This window comes from Erpetoichthys calabaricus, chromosome 15 (assembly GCF_900747795.2).
Source record: "Erpetoichthys calabaricus chromosome 15, fErpCal1.3, whole genome shotgun sequence".
Classification (NCBI taxonomy): domain Eukaryota; kingdom Metazoa; phylum Chordata; class Cladistia; order Polypteriformes; family Polypteridae; genus Erpetoichthys; species Erpetoichthys calabaricus.
This window is the reverse complement of record NC_041408.2, coordinates 46,062,548-46,081,051: the sequence shown is the minus strand read 5'-3', so window position 1 is coordinate 46,081,051 and position 18,504 is coordinate 46,062,548. Positions and strand designations below refer to the sequence as shown.

Sequence of the window (18,504 nt, the reverse complement as noted above, 5' to 3'; positions counted from 1 at the left end):
TTGTGAGTGCGTGTGGGTCGGGCCAAGGCTGGGTGCATCCCAGGAATCTCCACCATAAAAATAAATAAATCGCCGTCTTCTAGACGGTGTAAATCTTAGCGGCACCGGACCGCTACAGCGTTATTCATTTCTCCTTGCTACTGATTTGATTGTGATGCATCTCCAGCTGAGTGTTCTTATGTTTTCCGTTTTGTTCTTCTTTACCCATAAACCGCCACAACCGGCTATAGTTGTTTCCCCAGTGCCATTTGCGAGCACGCAGGAGCTGATCAGTCAGTGCCGTACATTTGTTGAGCAGCCAGTTCATGACCACTGCCAACCCCTTGTGAGCAGGGTGGCTGAACGCACCCCTAGAAGACACGGACGCTCCTCAAAAAAACCCTCTTAAAAAATGCTGATAGACTACCTTCACTTTGCTCTCTTACTTGCTGGGCTTACTTGCGGCTGCTCTGTCGCGTGATATGCTTCTTGTGTGACGCGGTCCTGCTCCTGTTGTGCTCCCCTATGATGTTTTTCTATTCTTTAATCGAGAACTAACTGCATACTGAGCTCGTTTTACTTCTGAAAGGGACATGTTTGTTTGAAGTGTTTGAATAAAGTTCCTGTCTTTACAATCTCCTGTGTTTCTGTGCAATTCTGTGACCCAAGCGTGACACCCTGCAGCACTGCAGCCTCACTGTCCCTGGGATTGAGCCGCTGCACTAGACTAGCCTGCAAGAATCGGCGCTTACCTCTGTGTGCTTGCGTGCAGCCAACTCAAGCGCAGTTGGCCCAGTGATTTACTGAATTTCATCCATGGCGTCAAGTTGCACCTTGTACATATTGTTCTAGTAGTTTTTTTAAATAGTTTTTACAGTTCATTAGCAGTGTGTAAAATGATCATCAGTGTTGCAGTAATTGTGATGCTCTTTGCATGAAAAAAGATGTGTTCCATTAATATTTCACTTTTTCTTTGTGAATTGTAACATTTACTTAACAAAAGTGCAGCAAAAAAGTATTTGGCGTCCAGGGATGCATTAACCCCCAAGTATGTGGCAGTTTAAGGGGTAAAGCGCCAAGATGTCGGCGAAATGCCCTACACCTTCTAAGGCTTCTGGGAATGAAAATGAATTACAGTACATATAGCGGTAACAGGTATTTTACATTCTAGCACTGCAGGTGACTTATCAGTACAGTACTGTACAGTATATGGGTTTACCTTTACATTCTTTATTTTTGAAGCTGAGTATTAAGCTGAGTTTGAAATTAAATTAAAAGTATTTTGGGGGCATATTTAGGGTTTAAACAAAAAAAAGCCATTTTTTTTAACCACATCCAAAATTTGCGGTTTTTCACAATTTGCGGGTGCTCTAGGAACGTAACCCCCGCAAATTTTGGAGGTGTACCATATATATATATATATATATATATATATATATATATATATATTTATATATATATATATTTTTTATATTAACCGCTGAATCCGAACACAGGGTCACGGGGGTCTGCTGGAGCCAATCCCAGCCAACACAGGGCACAAGGCAGGAAACAATCCTGGGCAGGGTGCCAACCCACCGCAGGACACCCACAAACACACCCACACACCAAGCACACACTAGGGCCAATTTAGAATCGCCAATCCACCTAACCTGCATGTCTTTGGACTGTGGGAGGAAACCGGAGCTCCCGGAGGAAACCCACGCAGACACGGGGAGAACATGCAAACTCCACGCAGGGAGGACCCGGGAATCGAACCCAGGTCCCCAGATCTCCCAACTGCGAGGCAGCAGCGCTACCCACTGCACCACCGTGCCGCCACTTTATTAATCCCCAAGGGGAAATTCACATACTCCAGCAGCAGCATACTGATAAAAATAATAATAAAAAAAAAAAACTACATTTAAAGAGTGATAAAAATGCAGGTATAACAGACAGTAACTTTGTATATTGTTAACGTTTACACCCCCCTGGGTGGAATTGAAGAGTCGCATAGTGTGGGGGAGGAACAATCTCCTCAATCTGTCAGTGGAGCAGGACAGTGACCGCAGTCTGTCGCTGAGGTTGCTCCACTGTCTGGAGATGATACTGTTCAGTGGATTCTCCATGATTGACAGGAGCCTGCTCCGCGCCCGTCACTCTGCCACAATAGAGCCTGCCTTCCTCATCAGTTTGTCCAGGTGTGAGGCGTCCCTCTTCTTTATGCTGCCTCCCCAGCACACCACCGCGTGGAAGAGGGCGCTCGCCACAACCATTTGATAGAACATCTTCAGCATTTTATTGCAGATGTTGAAGGACGCCAGCCTTCTAAGAAACTATAGTCAGCTCTGTCCTTTCTTGCACAGAGCATCAGTATTGGCAGTCCAGTCCAATTTATCATCCAGCTACACTCCCAGGTATTTATAGGTCTGCACCCTCTGCATACAGTCACCTCTGATGATCACGGGGTCCATGAAGGGCCTGTGCCTCCTAAAATCCACCACCAGCTCCTTTGATCGGTATGATGTTAATAAATTTGGTTCTTCTTTCACATTAAAAATACCTACCATGATATACTGTAGACAATTTGGCTAGGTTCCCACTTTACTTTCCAAAACTGTCTCTGTTGATATGGATTCCCAACCCTTAGACTTACAGTTAGGTACATAAATATTTGGACAGAGACAACTTTTTTCTAATTTTGGTTCTGTACATTACCACAATGAATTTTAAATGAAACAACTCAGCATGCATTTCACTTGTTGAAGACTAAACTTCAGACAGAAAGGCCCACAAACAAACAGCAACTGAAAGCCGCTGCAGTAAAGGCCTGGCAGAGCATTAAAAAGAAGGAAACCCAGCATCTGGTTATGTCCATGAGTTTAAGACTTCAGGCTGTCATTGCCAGCAAAGGGTTTTCAACCAAGTATTAGAAATGAACATTTTATTTCCAGTTATTTAATTTGTCCCAATTATTTTTGAGCCCCTGAAATGAAGGGATTGTGTTAAAAAATGCTTTAGTTGCCTCACATTTTTATGCAATCTTTTTGTTCACCCCACTGAATTAAAGCTGAAAGTCTGCACTTCAACTGCATCTGAGTTGTTTCATTTAAAATTCATTGTGGTAATGTACAGAACCAAAATTAGAAAAAAAGTTGTCTCTGTCCAAATATTTATGGACCTAACTGTATACTAGAGTACTGAAGCACACTTTAAGGAACAGCATAATACAATTTATTGATAAATTCGAGGATTACAGAAATGTGAACAGCTTATATCAGGGCATAAAAGATGGGATGCAAGACACATGAAACACACAAACATAAAACAAAGAATTCTTAATTTGTTGAAACTTTCTGTGGACTTTCTTGATTTATAAGGTTCTATCCATTATTTGTCCCCAGGGGGAAATTTTGGCTTTTTACAGAATAGTGATAGGACATAAAGACTATTTGGTGCGGTGAAAGTCAATAACCAGGTGCTTGGTTTTGCTGATGTTAAGATGCAGACAATTCTCTTTGCACCAAGAAACAGACTTCTCCATCTGAAACCTATACAGTCTCTCATCCCCATTTATCAATACACCCCATAAGTGCAGAATCTTATAGTTCATTATCCAGGACACCATAGGCTCATCCACCTGCATATATTTGAGTTTACTCCTTAACAAGGATGTCTGGATGGTATTAAAAGAACTGGAGAAATCAAAAAACATAATCCTAATAGTTCTGCCATCTTTGTCCAGGTGAGAATAAGCCTTGTGGACCACATAGATAATTGTGTCCTCCATTCCAATCTTTGTCCGATAGGCAGTGGCTCCAGGCGATCTACCACAAGAGGACTCGTGGTCCAGGACCAGTCTCTCAGAGGTCTTCATGATGTGAAATGTAAGCGCCACTGCTCTGTATTCATTAGGTGAAGAGGCGCCTGCCTCCTTTGGAACAGGAACTAGTCTACAAGTCAACAAGTTTACCTATGACCATCAGTGCGGATTGTCCATAACTGAAGACCAAGTAGGGAGACAACTGAGGAAGCTACACACAGGAAAAGCTGCAGGACAAGATAGTCAGAACTCAAGTTCTTAAGGTCTGTGGTGACCAACTTTGTGGTGTCTTATGTCACCTGCTCAATTTGTCCCCAAGGATTCAGAAAGTGCCACTGTTGTGGAAAACTTCAGGCATTGTTCCAATGCAGCTTTTCCTCAGTTTTCTCCCTACTTGGTCTTCTTCAGTTATGGACAATCCATACTGATGGTCATAGGTAGACTTGTCACTGGCCATTCCAGTTGATGTGGTAGGAGTTGTTGATGTAGTAGGGATGGTGTGGGGAAGAATGTGGCAGTGGGAGGGAAAATCTTTTTTTTATATAATATATATAAAAAAACAAATTGGTTCAGGGTGGTAGCTTTGTCCAAGTTCCCCTCTAGCACCTGAGCCCTGGGTTGCTTGAGTCCAGTAATTATACCTAGTTAATTCCAGATATCTTTCATGTTATTCTAAGTGAGTTTGTTTTCTAATTTAGCTTTTTAAGCTTCCTTTCCTTCACTCAGCTTTTTCTTTAGCCCACACTGTACGTCCTTCAGAACCTCTTTGTCACTGGATTTGAATGCTCTCTTTTTCTCATTTAGGAGACCTTTTAGTTCTTTTGTAATCAAGGGCTTGTTGCTTAGAAACCATTGCACTGTGTTTGTGGGTACCACAAAGTATGTGTTTCAGTGACAGAGTCCCTCTGTATCATCCCCATGTAACTCGCATATCATTTCCCAGTCTGTCATTTGGAAGCAGTCATTCAGAGCCATTTCAACCTCCAGGCTCCGTTTCTTCTCTATTCTGGTGGTAACAGGTTTCCACCCAATAACAGGATTGTAGCTGGGAATAAGATGAATCGGCTTGCCTAAAGGAGCCAGTAGAATACACTTAAAGGCATCTTTAACATTTGAGTGCAGCAGGTCTAGCTTGTTGTTTCCTCGAGTGGAACTGGTCACAAACTGGTAGAAATTTGCCATTATTCCTTCCTAAGTCACATGGTTGAAGTTGCTATGTATTATAACTTCAGGGTTGCAAGCTCTCTGCTTTAGCATTTGTCTTAGTTTGTCCTTGTTGTAATGCACAGCTTTGGGTGAGAGGGGGCTTAACCATGATGATATGGCACAAGGTTTTTTTTTGTTTTCAATTTACATAAATGCTTGTAAAAAGTAAGAAGTTTCCAGATACTGCTCATTATAAAGTTATTACACATAAGAAATATGTTCGCCTGTTTCCTAGCTACTTAAAGTTCTGGTTTATCTTGGCACAGGTAGAGTAGCCGTATACGTTCATAGGGAGAAGTGTAATTTTTTCTGGCACAAGAGTTCTGGCATTGAGTTTCTCTCTCTTTTGTCATACTGGGCTTAGTCAATGGCAGAGAGCTTTAGCTGGGTAGAGTTAGAACTAGTTCAGAGCATCCTGTTGACACACTCTGTGGAAAGTAGATTTCAGGCCCAAAGATAGATGGTAAATTCAGTTCACCTTCAGAGAAGACAAGTATCTTAACACCTGATAGAACGAGTCAAGTTTCAGACTCCAATAAGAGTAGATGGGATTATTTGTTCCAAAGAGACAGTGCTTATGCATCTTGTTTTGAAAAGAACACAAAAGGGTCTGCACCTGATTATTTTTTAAGGTTATTTTTCCAGTTAGTTCAGTTTATGAGCTTGTAATATCCTTTTTTGTTTGGAAGTAGTCTTGTAGAGATGTCACCTCAGCTTTGAATGAAGCTTAGAATGCACACTGACCAAATGTTGATAGCATTTAAAAGCAGTTCAACCATGCAGTGTAGTTTTATTCATTGTTGTCTTTTCTGCCCCTCTGTCGTTCATTTATTTTCCACAGAGAAGATCTTGTGTGCCACTGATAAAATAACAAAATGGGGTAGTACCTGTTTTGTCCTGCAACATGCTAAACTTTTTTTGTAAGATTCACCAATTTCTTTGTTGTTTGCCTCTAGACATTAGCATATTTATGGCTAATGAAAGACATGATATTTAAATCTTAAATGTCAGTCATTTGAAGCCTTTTCTTTCAGATTATTTTGTAGTAACTATATTATTCATGAACACAGATGTTAAAATGTATTCTACAGCTGTGTCATATATCCAAAGCCTTTTAGCCTTGGTATGAGTGCTGTATAGTGATATTGCTTTAAAAATGGCGAATTTATTAACAGATATTTTACGTGATTGCTTTTATCTTACTTTCCTGGATTTAATATCCATATTACAAACTCTAAAACATTTTAAATTACTGCATGTGCATGAGTTCCCATCCCTGTATATTTTGATAGACATACAGCTGAAGACTACTTATAGTAAGGTACTGATGCAATAATAAACTGCTTGCCTTTATCTGGACAAAACTCAACTTGATTTTCCATCTGTTGATACCATGTGAAAAGAAAAGTGGATCATAGCAGTTTAATCCTTTCAGACTCTATTAGACATGTTCTGTGTTATGTCACAGATAATGTGAAATCTGAAATATTACATTTTTAGATCACCTACTGTACCAAGTTTAATTCCCTAAGTCAACTGGTAAAACATGGTTTTACCTGGAGTCACCAGAACACTGAAAGTTAAAGTAATTGACTTAAAAAATAAGTACCTAATTTCAACTTTATTCCATTCTTTGAAAATAAATCAAACAAACATATTGCACGTGGCAGTTCAGTGCAGGGTACAATAACATATGCCTCTTTTAAAATGCAAATAGGGTACAGTAACATTATATACCTCTAGTAGCTATCGTCTGGATCTGCTTTATTGATTTCAGAGTTGTGGACTGTTGGCATTAGACATATATAATAGGTTATAAAGCAGAAGTCAGCTGTGGATAGGACACCAGCACCCAACAGGGAACATTCACATACATACCCAAGCTTACTTATGTAAGGCCATTTTAAGGCCATCAGTCAATCATCAGCCCTGTGAGTGGTCCTCCAGCTTGCTGGGAAATCATGGGGGTTGGTGGCAGGATTGGCACTCCAACCACAGTTTTTTTTTTTTAAAAAGCCATACAGTTCTGAAACAGCAGACTACTGCAGCTGCCCATAGGAATCCTGCTCACATTATGAAGGATACTTGGATCTCAATTTGAGACTGACCATCTGGGTAGGCGTATGGAACGTCTTGCCTCTCCGGCATGCTAGTCATGTTCCTCTCCTGTTGGAGGAGCTTCGTAAATTCTGCATTTCAGTGGCAGGACTCTCTGAGGTGCGCAGACCTGGGACTGGCCAGATCTCTGTAGGTGGGTATACATTTTATTGGTCTGGTCACTTTGATGGCTGTCATACTCAGGGAATAGCTGTTGCAGATCAGCTCCTTCTGATGGTGTCCAATGTCACGCCTTTCAACGAGTGTATTATGACACTCAGATTATGGCACTGTCTGGGTGCCTTGTCTGTTGTCTCAGGGTATGCTTCGACCACGGTGAGTGATGTCTCAGTGAGGGAGACATTTTATTTGCAACTTCGTTTGGTGGTTAATGGGTTCCCATAAGGTAACACTCCTGTGGTCATTGGTGACTTCAATGTGACCACTGGCACTGACAGGGCTGGCTATGAGGATTGTGTCAGTCCTCATGGGTCTGGTGACCTTGGAGAAAGTAGCACCATGTTCCTTGACTTTGCAAAATGTCAGGGTCTACAGATCACTGTATCCCAGTTCCAGCACCCTGAGCTGCATCGTTGGACGTAGTACTAAAATACTGGTGGTGCGGTGAAGTAGATCAGTGACATCCTCGTGGCCAGACACTGGAGGCTCTTACAAAACTGCAGGGTCTACAGAAGTGCCCAGTTTATGAATTCTGACCACAGACTGGTTGTTAATACTCTGAAGATCCAGCTTAGGTCCAGTAGGCTATCACCTACTCAGAAAATGAGGCTGGACCTGGCCAGTCTCCAAGATTAGGCTGTTTCTAACTAGTTTGCATGCAGTTTGTGTGAGGAACTAACAGACTTGGGTCCAACTGCTGATCCTAATTTGATGTGGGAAACCATCCGTGACAAGACCCTGAAGGTTGCTGAGGGTTGTGTTGGTGTTGCCAGTGTTCCCAGAAGGAGGTGGTTGATCTCGCAGGACACCCCAGATATCACAGAGAGAAGTTGTAGTGCACGGCTTGATGGCAACTCTGGTCTATACCAGGAACTGAGAAGGACGGCTGCGAGGGCCCTGAGGCAGATAAAGAGGTGTTTGTTAGAGGAATCTGTGAGCAAGTGACACATCATCTATGCTTACAGAGGAATCGAAGCATTACGCACATCTGAATTTGTTCCCTGGAGAGTTGCTGTCAGGGTGGCTGATGGAATTGTCCTTACAGATGAAACTGCAGTTGTGACCCCACCCATTGGCCTGGCTACTTTGAACAGCTGTTTAAAGCTGATCCTCCGGCTAGGATGTTGGATATCTCTGGGTCCATGGCTCTTCAGGCTGATCCTTCAATTAGCTGTGAACCACCCAGTCTCACTGAGATTGCACAGGTGGTGAACCAGCTGACTGTAGGGAAAGCTGCAGGATCTGCGGTATCTGGGGAGAACTTCTCCAGGCTGGTGGTAAGGCTGTCCTCATGGCATTGCAAGCAATCTTTGCTTCTATTTGGGAGACTGGTGTCATTCCAATTGACTGGAAAACGGGACTACTTGTCCCTATCCGGAAAGGGATGGATGATCACTTGGATTACGGCAACTACAGGGGGATAACACTGCTCTCGGTACCGGGTAAGGTCCTTTTTACACCTAAGAAGTCTACCATCTGCCACTTCCTGGCACTGTGGGTTTTCATGGAGCGCAAACACAAATGTCAGAGAGTTTCTTTGTAGCTTTTGTCGATTTTCATAAAGTGTTCGACTCAGTTGATCGAGATGCCCTGTGGAACAACCTGAGACTTTGTGGGTTACCTTCAAAGTTGCTGAATATCGTGATTGGCCTTGTACACTGGTACTGTGAGTGCGGTGCAGAGTGAAGGCAGAACCTCTGAGTTTTTCCCAGTTGATTCTGGGGTGTATTCTTGTTCCTACATTGTTTGTATGGACTGGATGTTGGGCAGGACCATGGGGTCCATGGGCCGTGGGGCATCTGTTGGTGACTAGAGATTCACTGATCTTGAATTTGCTGACGATGTTGTGAACTTCGCAGAGTAAATGGAGTCTCTGATTGGGGCTCTCGAGAGACTGAGTGAAGAGTCTGAGTGGGCTTGCGAGTGTACTGGATAAAAACCAAGATCCAGACGTTTTAATGAACTCTTGGGCACAGCCATCAGCAGTGAGTCTGCCTGCGGAGAGAGTGTCGACCTTGTCGAGTGGTTTACTTATCTCGACAGTGACATTCAAGACTCTGGCGACTCTTCCTGTGAAGTCCATAGAAGGGTTGGGAGAGCATTGGGAGTCATGAGGTTGCTGGAAAGGGGTGTATGACGCTCCAATATCTTTGCAAAAGGATGATTGTCCAAATCTTTAGAGTCCTGGTGCTTCCTGCTTTGCTATGTTTGTGAGACATGAATGCTATCCACTGACCTGAGACGAAGACTGGACTCCTTCGATATTGTGTCTCTTTGGAGACTCTTTGGGAACCGCTGGTTTGACTTTGTGTTGAATGAGCAGTTGTTAACGGAGTCCCGAATGAGGCACATTCCCTGCATCATGAGGGAATGTCTGTTACGGCACTATGGCCATGTTGTGCGATTCCCTGAGGGTGATACGGCTTGGAGGATCCTCATTGTTGAGGACCCGAGTGGCTGGACCAGGCCAAGGGGGTGCCTACATAACACCTGGCTGCATCAGATAGATGGTCATTTCTGGAGGGCGGGATTGGACCACATGTCTGCCTGGGGGTATGCCAACCAGGATTCCGAGTTGTTTTGTCATGTGGTGGGTGCGGCAATATGCTGTACCAGTGCATGCTCCCTGACCTGAGTTAGCCTTGCATACAGTACATATCTTTGATATGTGGGAGAGTGCCGTTCTTCGCTGTTTGCAAGAAAATAATGTTCTTATATCCTTATCTGTCAGAGATCACCAATAGCTGGAGCCAAGGAGCTGTTTATTTGGTAGACAACTTTGATCCTTATCCATTTTGGTATGTTACATTTAAATAATAAAGGTTATTGCTGTTATGGTTATTGATACATTTCACCAAAAATGAATTGGACTGTTAATTGTTTTGCCCGAGATTGTTCCTAAGCAGTGTTTTCTTTTTATAGTTCAGAAATGGATGCAAGAGAAAAGATTACGTTTTTTGGGAATTCCAAAGTATTGTGGACATGGAATAGCTGAGTTTGATAAATTAAGGTAAGAATTGTCAAGTGCATTCCTCAATTTTTAAAGATCAGCATTTAGTGACCACCAAAATGTTAATATTTTAAATGTGTTGTAAAACTAAAGTAAATAATAATTGACATTTGATAAATTTTACAAGTATTTGTATTTTATTTTTTTAGGGTTTTATTACTGTAAAATGATATCCTATTTTTTTAAGGAATAATACATTTGAATGCCTTTAGATGTATGGTTTCAGTATGTACATTTGGACAGTATTATCCAGGGGGAAAAAATATTATTTATACCCACATTTTTCACGTGAACCGTGAATATACAGTTATGAACATCATTAGGCTTTGTTTTATGCATCACTGGAAACCAGCTACAACTGAATATTTTAAATATAAATTATTGTGTAATTGAAAATGTTATTAATGCTCTGTATTTTTTCATGTTTGAAAGAACAATGTGTAAAGAGCAGGTTGCAAAAGTCCATTTACTCTCATTCATACAGGATCAATTTAGATTAATTTCTCAGGCTAACGTGAATTGTTGGATGAAATACATTAATAGAAAAAAAACATCTTGGGGAGAGTGTGCAGATACCACAAGGATTGTGTTTGGATAAAATTTTGAAACTCTGGATTGTGAATATGTGAAGCACTACAAACCACTGTTGTACCATGCTGACATTATGAATTCAAAATCAAATTCAAAGGTTCATTCTAATGTGTAGAGCTTTTAAATAGAAAGTAAGAATGTGTTATTATGTTCTCATTTAGTTATTTGCATGCGCATACTAAATTTTTTTTTTTTTAACTGGCCTGCAATTACTTGTTAGACCAGTATATTGAAACAATAATAACTAACATAAACCACCTATAATATATTAATGATTTCTTGTTCATTTAAATAAGTGTATATGATTCTGCTTTACCCCTATAACTTGGTACCACCTCATTCTGAGCATCAGCTTTACTGTAACTTCACATTTTTATTCCATCAGACATTGGTCTATTTCTGTGAGCAAAAGTAAGTTCATATATAGAGCTGGAGAGCACACCTAGTTAACTTCTAAAATGATCTTCAGTGAGCACTGTAAATGACAGATACTAATCTTTAATCTTTTACTACTAAAGAAGTCATTATTGAGTGATAATTGCAAAAAAATACAGTATACAGATATATTTAAAAAAGGATCAATATATCTGTATCAATTGTAATATATCATGAATTAATATGAATCTCACTTGAATTTGAGTAGAACCGTGCTATGAGCAATTCAGTTGATTAAATTTAACATTTTTGGAAGTTGCAACTGAAAAAATAAAATATATATATCCATCCATTTTCCAACCCGCTGAATCCGAACACAGGGTCACGGGGGTCTCCTGGAGCCAATCCCAGCCAACACAGGGCACAAGGCAGGAACCAATCCTGGGCAGGGTGCCAACTAAAATATATATATACAGTATAAATTTAGTAGTGAGGCAGTCTTTGGTACATGTTTATGTTGATGATAAAGAAATTTTACCTTATGGAAGGGTGTTCTTTTTCTTTCTTTAGATGTTACAAGTGAGTATGATGGTCAACACATGTAAAACCTTACCTCCTCTTAATTTGTTAATCTGTCATTTATAAAACAAACAAATTCATCTCTGTTTGAAGCTCTAAGGAAGGTTGTCAAAAGGAAGGTTGCATATAATGATTTTATTTCTGTTTCTATATTTTGTGGTTAACTTTTAATAATTGTTACTTTTATGTATTGTTTTGGAAAGCTCTGTTTTAAGTGGTACTTCTAAACGTACGTTAGGACACATGGCATTGACATTAGAATCCCTGAAGCCTACATAAATATTTGTAATGCCGGGCCACCTAAAGTTCCCCAGCACCTCGTCATCCGTGTCTTTGTTTTGCAAATGTGTCAATCAGCACTGGCAGCAGTCAGCCTGTTTACTCACCCCCCACCGAAGCAGCTGAATTCAAGTCAGACGCAAATAATCAGATCTGAAGTCTGTTTATCTGGGTGTAAAGTGTTAGGAATTGTATAGGGTACATAATATATCATTATTTGGAATAAATAAGTTTCTTGTGTGTTCCATGTCTACAATGATCTGTGTAAATGTATGACGACAGGAAATGCGAGGCAAGAAATATTGAACACATATAACTAAAACACTTTTTTTATGTTTTAATAATAATTGACAAATTGTTGACATGAAGTGTATAATGTACGAAGACTGATGTCCAAAATATTAAACTCTTTCACAAAGGTATAGCAAAACAAGTGCTCCTTTATTCAAGAATATAACCGAATAAAAAAAAAAAAAAAAAATGTGTTCAATTTACATGTTACTGGCAATGTGTAAAAACTGACACCCAACTATCAATCGATACAAAATAGATACGTCTGCTTGGCTGGTGAAGAGGTAAGAGTATGATACTGAATAAAAAATGGTTCAAATTAAGTTTAATTCAAGAATAAAGCTAAATAAAAAGAAAAGACGCCTCACGCCAGGACAAACTGGTGAGGAAGGCAGGCTCTATTGTTGGCATGGAGCTGGACAGTTTAACATCTGTGGCAGAGCGAAGGGCGCTCAGCAGGCTCCTATCAATTATGGAGAATCCACTGCATCCACTAAATAGTATCATCTCCAGACAGAGGAGCAGCTTCAGTGACAGACTGCTGTCAATGTCCTGCTCCACTGACAGATTGAGGAGATCGTTCCTCCCCCAAACTATGCGACTCTTCAGTTCCACCTGGGGCTGTAAACGTTAACATTTAACATTATACAAAGTTATTGTCTGTTTTTCACCTGCATTATTATCATTCTTTAATTTAATATTATTTATTGTATCATTATGCTGCTGCTGGAGAATGTGAATTTCCCATTGGGATTAATAAAGTTGTCTGTCTGTCTGTCTGTCTGTCTGTCTGTCTGTCTGTCTATCTAAATGATGATAATAGTTGCTATCTCATTTTATTATTGTTTACTTGTATTACTACCTATTTTATACATCCTTTCATTGACCCAGCGTTATGTTAGTCACATCTTGAGATATGGTGGAGATGGAGGATGTAAATAGGGTGGAAAGTCAAAGACTAAAAAAAAAAAAAGTTTATAGTCATTTAAACCTCAGATCTGGTAAGAAATCTATCTCTTGAGAGAGCTGTAAAAAGTGTCTCACTTGGCATGGAAACATATCTGTGAGCACCTAAACAGAAATCTCATTGGAAAAATGGTTAATTCCTCTCTCATTCACACTTGGAGATAATCCAGGAGCCCTCCCAATTTCATTTTCTTCTTTCTTATGGCAGTTCAAAATCCAGTCTGACAGTGCAGAATCTGAGTCATCAACAATATGCTAAACTTTGCACAATATTTCTTTTGAAAATTGAAACGGCAACTCTGTTTATCTTGCGATCTTTACTTCCTTTTAGCAGATAAAGTCAAGCAAGAACTTTTGGTGTGGTGGTTAACAATGGTTTTAGCCTTCTATCCCCTTGATTTCAACGAAGGTCTTGAAAGTGTTAAGCGAGACCTTACAGTTAGCAGTAAAACATTTTCCTGTGCACTTATTGACAAAAGTAATGTTAGAGTATATTTGTACTATTGTTATCAAGGGGAGCATTGTGCATATAATACACTAAACTGCAAGAATTTTATTTGAGAATAATATAACATTGCATTTTTAAAAACACTGATAAATCAAAATCTTAGTTGGCCAACTTGATTGTCAGATTAGCTCATGTTGCAAAACCGATTCTGACAATGGAATAATTCAGCATTAATCTAGAATCAATGTTAGGACATTATTAATTGAATATGAAAATAAAGTAGTTGTGTATATATTTTAGTTTAATTTGTACTTTTAGTATGAATTTGTGTAAGAGGATCATTAAACTAATCTGATATCTAAAGTGAGATATTGTATGTGTATTTTAATACGTGCTTTTAAATTTAGTTACAGGTTCATGGTGATAGAAAGACTTGGCAAAGACTTGCAACATATCTTTGAAAAACAGGGGAAGATGTTTAAAGATCATATTGTCCTAAATTTAGGGTTAAAGATGGTAAGTGGACAATGGATAAAATTGTTCTAAATATTTATGCAATTTTAAAATAATACTAATCAAGTAAAATTTTATTTAATGTATCAGCTAAAAGTTAACCATTATGGTTTCTGTATAACATTTTTAAACATAATTTAAAGAACGTTTTTGCTACACTTCAACATTCTGGGAATTAATGGCTGGATATAAGTATACACTTATACATGTATTTTTGTATAGCTTTTGATGTCAAACTTAAGGGCTGTGGGTGGAATCTGGCCCTTTTAAAGTGTCCTCCTTTATCAATTTAAAACATGTTAGATATGGCTGATTAGGACCATTCATTTTCTCAAAACATCAAATTCGTGTCTCATACACAGATTGTATCCATACAGGGCTGTGCACAAAAGGAGTGGCTGCCGACTCAGGTAGGAATGCACCAATCAATTGGCCACTGATCAAAAATTTTTTTTCTATTTTATTGAATTTATTAAAAGCAAGTAACATTCTTTATAAGCAAATTAAATTTGACAAAACTAACTTTAGTTCAAACTCCCACTCATGAGGAGGCCAACAGCCATAGTAAAACTTTCAGAGTAGACAAGTGGGGGAGAAGATCCTTTTCTTCTAAAATGTTATTAATTAGATCCTGCCAGGTTTTAAAAAACATTTTGAACAGATCCTCTAAGTGAGAATTTGATTTTTTTTCCAGTTTCAAATAGTATATAACATCAGTTGCTCACTGACATAAAAGAGGCAGGGTAGGATTTTTCCAGTCGAGCAAGAGAAGTCTCTGTGCTAATAGTGAAGTAAAGGCAATTACAGTTTGTTTGTCCTTCTCCACTTTAAGCCCAGAATGATGTTAATTAGGTGCCGGCCCAATGAGATGAGCTCGATTGCAACGTTTGCAGGTTGGCTCTTGCCTTTTAACAGATGTGCTCGATTAATAGATTTTAAGTTGTAGGCTTTGCACAAATGGAGCTAGAGTGAATTCCACTCCTTTTCTGAAATGTTGAGTAAGAGATTCCTTTCCACACTGTACTCTGGTATCTTTGAAAAGAAAGGACTTTATAATGTTTTTATATATTTTAGAAATGCTGTCTGAGTCCACAAGGCTGATTAATATTTTTTTCTGGAATAGAAGTAGGTGGCAGGTGACGAAAATTGGGCAGATTTTATGTGGCATAGTTTCCATTTTGGAAATAGGGGAAAAATTGTATTGATGGTAAGTTAAATTTGGAGTGTAATTGTTCGTAGGATGCATTATATATGTACAAATCTGTAAGTGATAATCCAGTATGGTTTCCAAACATTAAAAACTGTGTAAGTTTGAGAGGGTGGAAAAGGTGGTCATCGTGCAGTGATGCAACAGATAAAAGCTTCTCTATCTTGATAAAAGCTATTCTCTATCTTCTTACATTGGTTCTATATTTTGAGTGAATGAATAACAGTTGGGTTATTAGTATATTGATGATAACTTGTATGTACTGAGGCACAAAGCAAGGAATATAAAGAAGTACTGCAGGATTTTATTTCTATTGCAGACCACGTCTGTGTGTGTTCATCTATTTGTGTCAATGTCCAGGTTTTTATAGCTTATTTATTTGCTTCTAAGTAATAAAACTGAAAGTTAGTTAGAGCCATGTCACCTTCTGCCTTAGGTCTTTGTAGGGTCGCCCTTTGGATGCGTGGATGTTTTGAATTCCAAATAAATGAGATTATGATTGAATCTAATTTCATAATGTATATGGGGATGCTTTGAAATAGAATAGGAAGCTTAGGAAGGATATTCATCTTGACATTGTTAATACTCCCAGCTAAAGTGAAATGGAGGGTGGACCATCAAAGCAAGTCTTGCTTAAGTTTTTCCATGCAGACAGCAAAACTTTATTGAAAAAGAACTTTGTTTACTTCTGATGTTTATCCTAAGGTATTTAAACTGATCTGCAATGATTAAAGGGAAGGTGTCCAATCTAATATTGTGTGCAAGAGAGTTCACTGGAAAGAGCACACTTTTATTCAGATAATTTTGAGACGAGATATCTTTTGAAATACTGCTGGTGCTGGTAGGATCTGATATATATAATACCATATCATCTGCATGTAGTGATATTTTCTGTTATAAGTCCTTCTCAGATAGTCCCCTTTATCTCAGAAGCATTTCAAAAGTGAACTTCCAATGGCTCAATGGCAATTGCAAATAGTTCTTGTTTGAAGTAGTCTGAAACAATGTTGTTACTACAAACTGAAGCTTCTGGACTGGTATATAGTAGTTTGATCCATGCACATATGTTTGTGCCAAAAACATATTTATGCAATGTAGTGAAAAGGTAGTCCCTTTCAACCATATCAAATGCTTTTTCTGCATCTAATGATAATATCATCACCCAGGTGTTAGACGTTGCGGGTGAATATATTACATTAAATAGGCATCGAAGATTAGAAGCTAAGTGTCTAATAAATCTGGTTTGGTCTTATGATATTACTGAAGGAAGCACTTTCTCAATCCTTCTAGCTAGAACTTTGGAGAGTATCTTAACATCATCATTCAGTAGTGTGATTGGTCTGTTTGATGCACATTGTAATAAGTCCTTATTTTTCTTGGGAAAGATGGTAATTAACGCTTGGCAAAAACTTTGAGGTAGAATTTTATTGTCTCAGGCTTCTAAAAATGTTTCTAATAAAAGGAAAGCTTACTTAATTGAATTTTTTTAAATAAAATTCAGCAGGGTAGTCACCAGGGCCTGCTGCCTTCCTACCCTGAAGTGAGTTTATAGCATCTAGTAATTCTGATAGTACCAGAGGTTTATCCAATTCCTCCACACTGAGAGTATCTTGCTGTGATATTTGTAATGCATCCACAAATGCATTTGATTGTGTCATGTCTTCTTTAAACTGAGTAGAATATAAGGACTTATAGTAGTCTCTTAATGTGTGCATTATATTTTTATGATCAATGATTTTGTCTCCATCTGTGTTAGTAATTATTGGCATGCATTGTGAACTTCCTGCTTGTGGATTTGTTGAGCTAAAATCTCATTAACCTTCTCTCCATGTTCATAGTAATGATATTGCAATTTAAAAATTAGTTGTTCCATTTCTTTTGTTGTCAAGAGGTTGAGTTCTGAATGCAAAGCCTGTCCTATTTAAAGTGCCTCATTTGGAAACCTGCAATATTCTTGATCTGTTAATTTCACTGTTTAACTCTGATGCCTTCTTGGTTTACGGTTTATTTTTGTGGGAGAGATATGAAATCATCTGCCCTGTTAAAAATGCCTTCAGAGTTTCCCAGAGTATTCTTCCAGAGACCTCTGAGGATGTATTTGTCTCTAAAAACAATCAATTTGTTTGGATATAAATTCTGTACAGTTCTTGATAAAGATGAATTTGAATTTGCTGCTTAGTAAACAATAGTTTTTTTTTTTGCACTGTTTATTATTTGTTGCTGTGTCATACAGCATACGTTTTGGTAAACAAGTACTACATAATTAAAATGGTAATCAATATTTTATAATTACACCAAGTGTTGCAAATGTCTAGTTGAAACACTGAAGAGGAAATACACAGCTGTATAAATATAGTAAATGTATATTTTAACAGCAAAAAGCTGTAGTGCAATTAATGATTTAAAATGATTGAAACATATAAGTGCATGTCTATTTACATTTAACCAGTGTTTAATTGCCAGTATCAATTAATTGTGTGAGAATATATGTACTGTCTATAAAACAAGTAATTATAAAACTAGTAAGAATCCTTGGTAGTAAGGGAATGTAGGAAAAAAAATTTTGAAAAGATAGATGAAGTTATTTATAATTATGGAAAGGAAAGAGTTGGCGTAAATGAGCCTAAGAGAAGGCAAAAGGGAGAAAAAGTCGTGTCATTCTGTCAATTGCAAATATGCAAACTGGTGCTAGAAAGGAGAAAGCTGAGAAAGCAATGGGAAAGAGCTACTTGTGTTTTCTTGAGGCAGGGTATTGAGGTCTTACAAGAGGAAACAAGGTTGTGATTGGCAGCACTTAGGAGAGCAGATAACCTAAGAAAAAATAGGAGGAAGAAGGAATGTGCAAAGGCATAGTTTTTAGAGACCTTTTTAAATTTACAAAATCTTTGTACACCAAAACGGTAGATGGCTTAAAGCAGGGGTAGGCAACGTCGGTCCTGGAGTGCCACAGTATGTGCAGGTTTTCGTTCCAACCCAGTTCC

The 18,504-nt window shown here is 38.7% G+C and overlaps 1 protein-coding gene across 5 annotated transcripts in view; it reads left to right on the top strand.

Annotated features, from left to right (window-relative positions):
• The window catches only part of LOC114666252 (serine/threonine-protein kinase VRK2), a 136,400-nt gene that overhangs the window by 16,992 nt on the left and 100,904 nt on the right, over positions 1–18,504 (top strand). For all 5 annotated transcript variants that reach the window (XM_051919621.1, XM_051919619.1, XM_051919620.1 and 2 more), the window contains exons 5-6: positions 10,187–10,274; positions 14,211–14,319. In XM_051919621.1, the coding sequence (XP_051775581.1) occupies positions 10,187–10,274; positions 14,211–14,319 (197 nt within the window). The remainder of the gene's footprint in view (positions 1–10,186; positions 10,275–14,210; positions 14,320–18,504) is intronic.